This window comes from Oreochromis aureus, linkage group 14 (genome assembly GCF_013358895.1).
Source record: "Oreochromis aureus strain Israel breed Guangdong linkage group 14, ZZ_aureus, whole genome shotgun sequence".
NCBI classification, from domain to species: domain Eukaryota; kingdom Metazoa; phylum Chordata; class Actinopteri; order Cichliformes; family Cichlidae; genus Oreochromis; species Oreochromis aureus.
Genome location: NC_052955.1, coordinates 31,598,178 through 31,610,934, shown reverse-complemented (window position 1 = coordinate 31,610,934; position 12,757 = coordinate 31,598,178). Strand labels below are relative to the sequence as shown.

Genomic DNA, 12,757 nt, shown 5'->3' with positions numbered 1-12,757 from the left:
CTTTCATGCATGAATTATGACAACCTCAATCAGTATTTTTTTCTTATGTATTTTTATTCATCTTTTCATGCCTAAAGATGAATAAAAATGAATAAAAATGATGAAAACAAATCCTGATTGAGGTTGTCATAATTCATCCATGAAAGGCTAAAAATTTGTTTGACAATGTGAAACACTTAAGTGTGACAAAAATGCCAAAATTAAGAAATCAGGAACGGAGAAAATCCTTTTTACAGCACTGTAGGCATGCAATACTGATGCTGTTTATTTTCCAAAGACTAAAAAGCTGTAGCCATAAATGCCCATGATCACTGATTTGTCTTTATTTGTACCAATCCTGCCTCTTTATTCTGCCACAAAGGAACACGCACTATCCATGGCAAGAACAAGAAAAATAAATTGCAGGCAGTACCTGCTTATTTTTTAAAGAGGCTATTCAGTAAAAATACGGCACGTGCTCCATCAATCACAGAGACAACACTTCTGATTTTACTTTCCTGATTCATCTCTATTGTACCCACTGCTATTTATATGAACTACAATGTTCAACAACACTGGGCAAGTTAGGAAAAACTGTTCATATATATTGTATTTACAAACAAAATACCTCTTTTTTTAGTCATATCACATAGTTATTTGAACATGACGTATGCTGTTTGATTATCCTTTATCCGTTGTGTCTGCTCACTATCTCACCCTTTTGCTCTCATCTTATTTTGTTCAATGGCATCAGGGAAAGTGATAGTGAGCAAGTTGGAAGCATTATGTCAGGTGCTTCCTGATTCCCCATTACGTGCAAGGTGTCCTTTAACATTGGTGCTCCAACGTTCCAGTCATGGGTGCTTTGGCCACTGAGAAATAATGACCACATTTTTCAGATGTTAAAAACCCTTATATGGAGGTTGTTTCCTTGTTGACCTTGGATTTTACTTATCACTTGCTGGATAGGGTTAGGCCCTTAATACTACTGCAAATATGCTTAGTTAGCTTTAGGCTCTAAAATCAATACAGTCTTGGTTAGGTCATAGTTTAAAGCAACCCTGCTGATTCACAAAATGATGAGTTGAGATCACCTTCACTTAACCCAAGGACACCTTGTGCGTAAATAAGCTGACTGAGTAAAAATTCAAAATACCAACAGAAACGGTAAAAAAGGAAATTATGAGGGCAGCATCTGAGGATCACTCAATATCCCAAATTTCCCTTATTCTTGTAAGATTGAAGAAAACCTTAGATTATTTGTTATGACAGTGTTTTTAAAGGAAAAAGTTGTTAAACTTTTTAGAATGTCAAATATTTGCCTTCAGAGAAAATATACTACCTCCTTCCATCCTGTAGTGATTGATTGGTATTATTAATGAAGTAAGTAGTTTCTATGGGCTTTGGACAGGGTTTTTTTTTTTTTTTACATTGTGGATTTCATCTTAAAAAAAACCCCCCACAAACCATTTCCCCTCAGGGACTGCTATTAGATCTATATACATCTAAAGTGTACTTTTTATTAGTTGTTGAAGTGGTGGAGAATTTCGCTTGAACTCTATGCACACTCCAAAAAAACCCAGCAGTGCAGAGCAGATGTAATTTAATATTAGTTATATGAGGATCAAGTTCAAAGTCTGTCAAGTGTACATGATTAGATAAAACCTCTCCACAGGCTATGAGAAAGTGAATCAGGTAGGATTTTATATGCAATGTAAGATATTCTGAATCAAATATTAATCTGCATTTGTACAGTGGGAGAAATAATTAAATATTTTAATTTTAATGGATAGAGACAGAATATGAACAAAAAACCCCAACGTAAAAGTTATACATTGATTTGCATATCATTGAATAAAATATAATATATATCACCTAGCAAAACACAGTTTGTTGGCAAACACAGCGGTAGGATGTTTCTTGTAGTTGGTCCACTCTTGTCTTTACAGAAACTCTCTACATCCTTCAAATTTCTTGGCTACTGTTTGGCAATTTAAAGCTTCAGCTCAGTTCACAGATTTTCTATGCGATTGACCTTGGAGGCCACTCCATGACCTTTATGTGTTTTAGTTTAGCCACTCCTTTTTTGCCTTGCTGTAATGTTGTGGGTCATTGTCAAGCTAGAAAACCCATCTGTAACATATCTTTAGTGTTCTGGTCTAGGGAAAGATGTCCTTGTCTGAGATTTTATGATACATGGCCCCTCAATGCAGTGAACTCGTCCTGCCCTTAGCAGAAAAACATCTCCACAGCATCATGTTTCCACCTCCGTGTTTGACTGTAGGAACAGTGTTCTTGTAAAGGTATTGTAACCCATTCCAGCCTTGTGCAGGTCTACAATCTTGTCCCTGGCAGTCTTTGACAGCTCTCTGGTCTTGCCCATGATGGTGGAGAGGTTGGAGTGGGGCATCAAATACTTCTTTCACTCAATGACATGCAAATCAGTTTATAAGTTTTATCTAATGTGGGGTTTTTTCGGGTTTTTGGTTGGTATTCTGTCTCTCTAAAATATTAGAGATTGTTCGATTCCTTCTAAATGAGCAAACTTACACATTTAGCAGGAGATCAAATAATTATTTTCCACACTGCAAATCTACATTCAATCACATACACACTCTTTTAAGTAGCTTTAGGAGCCATTAAACTTTCAAATCATAAAAGCACTGTCTTAGACTGGCCGATCAACCAAATTCTGTGTTTCATAAAAATCAAATTGGATTGGGGTGAAAAGCCCAGCCTTACATTACGATTCTTGTCATGTGCAGTGACCCTGCTTCCTGGTACCGCTCGTCTGAGCCCCGCGAGTCTGCCACTTTTTCATCCACCACAAATTTACTTTGTCTGATCATTTGTTTTCCAATTACGTCCCTGTCCCTGCTAGCAGAAAATTGTCAGCTTTGGTTATGTGAACCTGCTCTTGGGTCTGTAACCAGGGGCAATGTTTGATGCTTGGAACATTTTCATACCCATTAAACAATGAAGGCGGGGTGAATTATTATCCCGCAGAGCTGATTGGGTTTTGTGGGGGTTGCTGTAGGTTGCTGCTTGTAATGTCATTATAGTACCACAAACAGAGAGACATTGTCCTGTCCTCTTGGTAAACAACCAAAGTTAGAGTACAAAAAGAGTGGACAAAACTAGCAAAAGCTGAACTTAAATAAGCAGTCGGATATTTGCAAATCAGAATTGAACTTACACTTATTTAACCTGTATGCTGCATTCACTTGTTTGAGCACATCTACATTCATTATCTGACCAAAATTTCAAAGTAAATAAAAAGTCCCAGTAGTTGTTCACAGTAACACATTCACTGTAATTGCCAGAAACCTACGCCTTCAGCACTGCAAGGCAATTTAGATGAAAGATGCTGAAGTGAACCTAAAGGAGAAGATTACACCCACACAGCAGGGAAATACAATAGATGAGCATAACAATGGCATCAACACTGAGTGGGACTTTGAGAGGCAGAGCAAAGGACAAAATAGCAGGGAAAGAAAGCAACAGAATCAATGTTTGGCCATAACCGTCGCATTAGCTGTGATGAATGAGACCGCCGTCAGAAACTCTGGAAGTCGGCACAGGACGTTCCAATGATCAAGCAGTGAATAATCGGACACAATGGATTCTGGGAAAGAGAGGCAATTTGCTGCCATGGATCCCAGAAGAGCAGCATCAATTCACATATTGACCTTTAAAAATGCTGTTAATGGATGATATCTTCAGTTCATAGCTGGATGAGAAGTTCTTCAGTAGACTATTGTGTGTGGTGAAATTGTACTGTGATGCATTTCATCCACTGACAGCCTGTACTATTTATCTGCGGGTGGGTTTCACATCTCACAGTAAGGAGGTTCAAAATGGAGAGGGCAGTTAAAATAAAACATACTCCAGCACATGGTGAAATGGACTGAGCTGCAACAATAAATGTATCAAAGTACATGCTGTATACAACACTCCATCAACATTTACTGTCAGTTTTTGAGCGACGGACAGCTGACAGCTCAGACATTCACAGCTTGAAGGAAAAGCATGCAAAACTTCAACCCCCACATTCATGCAAGCAAACAAGGACACCATAGGAAATCCAATTTTGAGAACTCATTTTGCATGCATGTATAAAATAGACTCTTTCAAAGAGAAAATTCTGTCAACCAGCTGTGGCTTTGAAAAAGCCAAACTGAGAGACTTGACATTTTGATCGATAATAAACTCTCCTTTTTGCCCTTGATGCACAACTCCGTGTTTGTATTGCTCTTATTGTTTTATAAGCGATTCATAAAAGAAAAACAACTTACGGATTTAAACAAGGCTTGAAAAGGCCAACCGTTACCCTGAAAAAGTGTGCAGCTGCTGTATAACAGCCAAGTTTGAACATCAGAATAAATGTTTTAATGAGACTGTTATCGCCAAGATTATTTTCTGGCTGTGATTTGCTTTTCTGAGACAGTGTGTAGATATAAATAGGCAGGAAAAACTACAGGCAGAGAAATTATGTTGGAAATGTTTAAGGGCATAATAAGACAAAGAAAATCATAATAAATACCTGAAAGTGTTTATTCGACCGTTAAGTGGTAATTTTAGAAAGAAAATCCTTTGATTTTCAAATTCAGTATTTTGATGTAACGTAACCTAATATTCTGTCTTATCAGAGGTTTACTAGTACTGTATGACAATAACACAGCTAGTGCAGACAAAATATCATTTACCGCTTTTCACTGTAATTTTAAATATGACCCCCCAAGACATGTTAGTACAAGTGAGTTAGGACATCAAAGTAAACCCGTCAGAGAAATAACAAAAACTTTAGGAGTGGCCAAATCAAGAATCTGCATTCTTGAAGAGAATGAATGCACTGGCCAGTTCAAGTGTATGATGACAAAATTATTTCTTTGCTTAAGAAAAATAGCTTTCCAAAACAATCCAAGTGAGGATATATACAGGAAGTAGGAAGATTACACTCTTTGGGCATGCATGGCCGCCAGCAGAACTGGGCCAGTGGTGTTCATTGATGTTGTGACTCCTGACAGATTGTACAGTGCTGCCCACATTCAGCCAAATAATTCAAAAATGATTGCAAAAGCAACCCAAGAGTTTCATAAGGCAGAGAAATGTGATACTCTTCAATGGGCAAGTCAGTCACACCTGATTTTAACTCAACAGAGAAGGCCTTACAGTTAGTAAATACAAAACTGAATGCAGAAAGACCCACAAATAAGGAACAACTGAAAGTGGCTGCAGTAAAGGCCTGGCAGAGCATCACTAAGGAGGAAGCACAGCAGTTGGTGATATCCATGGGTTTTAAACTTCACACAGTCTCTGACTACAACAGATTTTCACCCAAATAACAATACTTGAATTTGAAGCTATATTAGTTTGTCCTATGACTTTGGAGCCTCTGAAAATGGTGGACTATAGTGCTGGGCGATATGGAAAAAATATTTATCACGATATGAATTATTTTATATCACAATAACGATATATATCATGATATACCACCTGGCCTGTGCTCATTTGGAAAGTATGCAGTCTGTAAACAGCAAGTGCCGAGGGTGCAGTCTTTGTTTTGAGTTACCGTAAAGTATGTCGCAAATCCGGGTGCAGCACCATGTCGCAAACCACAAGACGGAGTTTCTTTGCAAAAAATATCATTTTTATATACTTTATTTTCTCTTGCATAAAGTTAAGAGTATGTATAGTGAGAAGACAACACTAATATATTTGCCACAGGCTATTTAACCCTTTAAGACCTACCATGAGACCAAGTCCGCCAGAGCTTATCTTTATGTTTTTACATGCTGTAGTGCCATTTGTGGGAGCATTTCAAGTTTCTATACATCAATACAACTGTTATAACCCAAATTTTAATAATGCATTAAGTCCATAGTAACTACATAAATTGCAAAAGAATTATGTGCAATAAACTACAAAAAAATTGAAAATCGTTTTTGGTTTTTTTTACATATATTTCTAGTTAGAAAAATTTCAGAGGTGTATCCCTCAAAACTGTAAATACAAAAAAGTTGCACAAAATGGTTTCCAACCATGAGAAATTTATTTTGAGTGTCTTCATAGTTTTATTTTTGAGATACACTAATTCTTATATACTACAGGAAAAATGAAAATAAATATTATAATGCATCAAAATAAACTATTTCCAACAGTGTAATATGAGTTCTAAGCATCCCAGAAACGATACAGAAAAGCATAAAGTCAAACATGACTTTTAAAAACACCAACATAGGCAGGGCTCTAGAGTGCGACCAAATTTTTCAATGGTGCGACTAAAACAAATATTTGGTCGCACCGTTGCGAACAACTGTTCGGGTATCAAAAAAAAAAAAAAAAAAAAAATCTCTGCAACTCTCTGTGTGGTCAACAACAGACACACATTATGCCCCTATCGTAGACTAAACCAATCAGAAAGTCAGGGGCGGGACCTCTCTGATTGGCCGTGGTCCAGTTGAAAGTGCAGTTGGAAGAGAGAGGTGAGTAGCTTGAATAAAGCGATATCGATTCATTAAATCCTGAATTGACTTTTAAATATAACTGTGTTTTGCCAGAAAAGCCAGATTCTCAGATTAAAGCTCACAAAACTATTTCAACAACCACCAAACAGCAAATGAGAGCAGGTACACGGATTCCACACAAAGATGTAAACACAGAGCGGACCCGACGCATCAGAATCAGCTTTGTCTTTCTCGGCTTTCTCACCCCACGGCCCGAACACGGACACGCTGTCGGAGCTTAGCGATTCTGATGCGCCGGGTCCGCTCTGTGTTTCCGTCTTTTTTGCACTAGATTCTGAGCTGCAGGTTTTGTCTCTCCAACCAAAATTCGCCGAGCCTGCAGCAAAAGAAGCAGCAAACTACGCTTCACATTTGATCAATGTCGTCATGAATTCCCTCTGAGTTTTGCTGTTTTGCTTCCACCACGATAAAAATCACACTTCATGCACAGCTCTCTCTCTCTCTCTCTGTACTTCAAGAACAGTTTCCCATCTCAAATCTCTGTTTTCTGCATTATTCATTCGCTTATTACCCACCAGTCTACCGTTGTTTACAGCGCTGTCGGCCGCTGTCTTTTTCTTTTCTTTTTCTTTTTTCACTTAAATGACCTTTGACAAGAAAGCCTCATTTCTGCTGTTCAATACTGAAGAAATTTAAACTTTTTAAAATTACGCAAAATTGCAGAATATTTTTAAGGTTATCTGCTATAAAAAGCCAGACCAGGAAAATCTCCTTCATGTTTTTCTGTGTTTTATTCTCAGTTACTTTGACACAAAGGCATCTGCTGTGATGTTCACAATTCTGATGAAGTCTCACATGTATCAGTATTGATAAATGATCAGAATTATAATATTTCTGACTGTCTGAGGCTAAATTGAATCGAATCAGGACTTTGAGAACCGGAATCGAATGGATTATAGAAATCAGTGATGATACCCAGCCCTAGTGAGCAGCCTAGGCCCGACAGAAGTGCATGTAGCTGTGGGTAATAAGAAAAGATGAAAAGAACTATTGATAACTTTTTTGTTAAGTTAAGGCCTGATCCGTCTGAAATTCATAGCCAGCTCTGACATGGTGCCATCAATCTTTGAATGCTGAAAAAGCAGCAGTGTATCCAGAAAACACATTATATGCTGCAATAAATGCACTGCCCAAGTGTCCCCTGTCCCCACTGCCTTTCAGCAGCATGCAACAGCAAACAGGTCGTCAGAGGAGCCAAGATGATGATTAAGTTGAACATTTTCTACAATATTGACAAAGCATTTTAAGCACAAGATTGTTAGTTAATCATTTAGAAATGAATATTGTCTGTATGGACAGCAATTTCCGTCACTTCTGGTTTCGGGCAGGTAATGGTGGACATGAGATAGTTCACGCTGACGTATATGCCAACGTAGGACGTGTTATGAACATCGGCAAAGCGTGTTTCTGGAATATTATGTTTTTGTTGCTGAAAGTGCTTCTTATGCAATTTTTGCAAAGCTATATGTGGAAGGAAACCGTGACCTAGGGCAAGCTGATGGCATAAGATGTAAGTACAACTCCTCCGGTTTCACATGCAAAAAAAATTATTGCGCTACCTTACGTGGTTCCAGTTCTACAGGGATTTAAAAATAGTTAGGCAAAACGGAGTGTGCCTGCTCCGACCGGTTGTAAAGCGTTAATTATATATTTTATGTAATAATTCATAAAATTTGGGTTAGAAACGATAGAAACGATAGAAGACAAATGGCACAATAGACACTTTTCTATCGTTCACACGATATATATCGTCATATCGCCCAGCACTAGTGGACTATAAATAAAAATGCCTTCAATTCAATTTCTAAACACAAAAGGCAATACTTCTGTCAAACACCTTGAAGTAAAGCTGAAAGTCTGCATTTCAGTTTCAACTTGTTTCTTTGACTTAAAAATCGATTGTGGTGTGATCTGGGAGCACTCACTTTTCTTTAGCAGCAAACAAAATTTACTCCTGCTTTATCTGTTATTTGGTTTTCAGACATTTTGGCACATCCAAGGCCATTATTAATTTGTTTTAAGCACCACAGCCATTTCCTGTTGTCTATGTTGTATGTGCCATGTAATTGAACTAAGATGTTCTATGTTGAGATAATTAGTCAAATTTTAAGCCACAAATTCAAAATTAGTTAAGAAATTTATGTATGGGTCTGACTGTCAGCAGATATCGCTTCCCAGCACCATTCACAATTCCAGTTAAAAATGGGGAGTAATGAACAGCTTAACATGACTGTGCATTGAGGCTTATACCTTTTCGTCAGGCCTCTCAGCTAGAAAAAGTTGGTGATTTCACAGAATTGTTTCTTCTGTAATCTCATGAGCCGAAAGCCTCATACCCACAGCAAGCTTAAAAAAAAACTAGATTTAATAGGGAAAAATATCACCGTTTCTCACTCTTCCTGATTACCTTCTGCTCTCATCTTTGCAGCTGTACCAATTAAGGAGACACAACTTCACATTCTTTGAAGTGAAAAACTGCTTAAGACTTTTAAGTGCACTTAAGACTCAGCTGAAGTAAAACAAGGCATGCTGTTTCTAGGCCGACATTTCCAACATATAGTTTAAGAAAATCCTCACAAAATGTATTCCTGTAATTTCCTTTGCAGACACCATACAAAACAAATGCAATAACAATGAGTTTTTGCATTGACATTTGTGTATGCTGCTTGTGAACTCTTGGACAAAGACTTCATTAGATATTTAAAATATACTTTTAAGTGTGCAATACATTGACAGGGGCAATTCACTCATGTTCACGTTCTGCCTTGCAGCAGGAGTTTGTAGCTTACCTTGTACAATGAGGTAGACCTGTGAGGTCTTGGGCTGCTGCTTAGTCTGTATGGAGCAGGTGTACGAGCCTTCATCATAAACATCCACCTAACACATTAAAACAGAATATTAGTTATTAGTGTAAAACAACATTTAATCTGTTGCGACAATGCTACTGGGAGAATGTGTACATTTTAAATAGATGATATCTTTTTCCTGGTAGCAAACGCATACATTAATTACATTAAGACAAAAGCAAAAAAGAAACATGGGTGGTAGATGTTAATTTAAATGAACAGATAAATATTGGATTGTTGTATGTAAACATACAGGAAAATGTATTTACACGTATGTTTGAATGTTTAAACGACCATTTCAATTGTCCATTTTCTAAAAAATATAACTGTACTGCTACGTTTATTAGCCAGACACCCCCATTGAGTGGACAATGAAACGTTGTTAATGTTGGCAAGACTTTTTTCAACTGAATATGCACCCATATAATTAAAGATTAAAGCTTCAATTTATCTTGTTCTGATTGCAGTTTATATACACCGTGGTTTAGCTACACAGTACATGTCGATACCATGCACCTGAAAAAAATGCACGCTAGAAATCCCATTTCCCTAAGTATGATCATATTGTTATTTATCTGACATTAAATGTACAATATACCCCCTAACAACAGTAAACTTAGTCATACGTTAATGTGTCAAATGATATCAAATGATGACGTTCTAAACATCATAATTAGGAGACATCAAAATGTAGTAAATTAAATATTTACAAAATTACTGTATATGTTAGTGTTGTGAAATCAAAATGAGGAGATTCTTAAAAAGGTCTTATGTGCAAGAATGCTACAGGTGGGTTATTTCAGCTTGTAGGCGGTTACTAGGCAACTTGATACTGTCATAACTGCTAGGGTACCTGGGACGTTGAGTCAGTGTTTTGTGTTTTTGGATGTTTGAGTCTTGTTTATTCATAATTGTTTTTTCTGTGTGAATTGTTTCCTGGTTGCATTTCTGTATTTGTAGTTCAGGTTGTCTAGTTAGTTATTAGGTCGTTTTTCATGCCCTGGTCTCGTCTTTGTGTCCTGTTTCCCTGGTCATGTCTCTGTGTGTCCCTCTCTCGTTCCTAGCTCTCTCATCCTCTCTCATCCCTCACTCACTCTCTCGCCCTCGCTCTCCTCACTTTTTCCCCAGTGTTTTATCTGTCTCATACTTCCTGTTTTAGTTTGACAGTCTCTGTCCGGTGTGTGTCATGTTCAGCTGTGCTTCCCCTGTCTCGTTAGTTAGATTATGTTCAGCTGTGTTCCCCCATGTGGTTTGTTCCCTCGTTTGACCTTGTGTGTATGTCTGCGGCTGTGTCCCAATTCAGGGTCTGCACGCTTGAAGTACGCATTTTAAGTGCGATTACGTCACCGCCACGCGACGACGGCTGTCCCAAATCGAAGTGTACTTCAAATGCGCCGTCGATTTCCCCAAATATCAAGCGTGGTCCGGTGCACGCTTCGTGGTCCCATATATCCCACAATTCATAGCGCGGCGGTGGGTGTGGATAATTTTGCCGCAAAATACGGCAGAAGGGAGCAGCCGAAGAGTGAACTGTCAAAAGTAAGTACTGAATATTATGTCACTATTTATGTGCGAATGTTTAATAACGAAGAACATTAAAACATTACTGTTGACCACATGTCGGCAAAGTTATGTGACATTAGTGATGTTTGTACTTTCAGCGTTAACTTGGTTTTAAAGCCTCTACTTCTAAATATATATATATATATATATATATGTAGTCGACCTTATCTTACAGAGAATGTGATGATTTTATGCGTAATTAAAGTCAGTCATATATCCACAAACACAACGAGCTGAAAGTCAGTGACGCTGCTCGGTTTGCAGTCCTGAATATCACGGCACAAGCAGGATTCACTGCACTGTTAATGTTAGCTATGTTATATTGCTGCCTCTGTTCGGTGGTGTCGAGCCAAACGGACTTTAACGTGTTTGAACGAGCTGACGGTTCACTCGTTAAGCTGAAAGAAAGATGCTTTAATCACAGGAGTCACACATGTGTCCACTGGACCATCTGGGAACTCTTCTTGTTTAGCACTCGTAATAACACAAACACTAAATCCTCCTTCTCTTGTGCTGTTTTGTAGCAGTGTGTACACCTGAGACTGTCACCTGTCTGTCTGTCCTGCACTCTCTCTCTGTTTCTTTCTCTCTGATTGTGGAATAAAAGTATGAACATGTGTTTATAAGTTACACTTGTGTTTGAATCCTGCAGCTTATCACACATTTGATTTCCATGTGTGACAACTGCAAGTGTCCAGAGTGAGGACAGACTGAGGGACCCACTGCTGCACATCATCTGTGAGGCTTTGCACCCTGATGATCCACCAGGACAAACTCAGCAGTGTGTGAGGAAGAGGAGGAGGAATAGCCAGCAGCAGCTGACAGATGGAGAGAATAGACAGACTGTTCCCTGTTTGTGAAGGACTGCTAGGAAAGTTTAGAATAACTAATTGTCTGTCCTGAATCAGTCTTATTAGGTAATGTTCAAATAATTTGATCATTCCAGTGTTTTCAGTGTGGGAGAAAGTACTCAGGGCCTTCAAGTTACACACTATGAAAGGCAGCAACAAGTTTAATATTCAGAAACCTAAAGTATGTATCAGCAGCAGAATGGAGCTAAAAATAAATGTTTGTTTCAGTTCTATGAAGCTTTGAGTATTTTGGATTAGTAGCACTGCTGTGTTTGTTGCATCATATTGCTGTAATTGTTTATATGCTTTATATATTCTGAGGTAAGTTGATCTATAGTGTTACATCATATTCTATAAGGATGTTATGTGTTTGTAGACTTTCTGCCCAGTTTGACCCATTTAGCAGAAGTCAGCCTGTTTAAGGCTCTGATATCTATTCTATATGACTTAAAGCAGTTATGACATGGTCTGATTTTCTCACCCAATAAAGGAATATTTCATATATCAGTCTACTCTTCATTCTACCAGAAACACTTTTCACAGCTCGTACATTTTCCTTTTTACACATGTATGTAAGCATTGAGCCAAATGTAATAATGCCAACATATTAAACGAACAATATTTGTCTCTTATGCATAATACATCTATATATACACTGTCAAAGATACTTGTCTTTGAGTGAAGATTTAAGGTGATAGGAAATATAAATAACTGCAACTTGAATCTTTGACCCAGAGTTCAAGCTCACTGCTATCTATATATATATATATATATATATATATATATATATATATATATATATATATATATATATATATATATATATATATATATATATGACAATACTATAATATTGGCCATATTATATTTACATTACCACAGTGAGATGACTTTAGTCTCATGAACAACATTAGCTAATTGTTATTTACTAACTAATCTTGAAATGACTTCAGTACAGAAATGAAGCCCAACTATCATGTTTTACAGTCCC

General features: G+C 37.6%; 1 protein-coding gene across 3 annotated transcripts in view; it reads right to left on the bottom strand.

Moving 5' to 3' along the window:
* LOC116328960 (limbic system associated membrane protein) overlaps nt 1–12,757 on the bottom strand; it is a 1,233,629-nt gene that overhangs the window by 69,367 nt on the left and 1,151,505 nt on the right. For all 3 annotated transcript variants that reach the window (XM_039622696.1, XM_039622695.1, XM_031750856.2), the window contains one exon: nt 9,296–9,383. In XM_039622696.1, the coding sequence (XP_039478630.1) occupies nt 9,296–9,383 (88 nt within the window). The remainder of the gene's footprint in view (nt 1–9,295; nt 9,384–12,757) is intronic.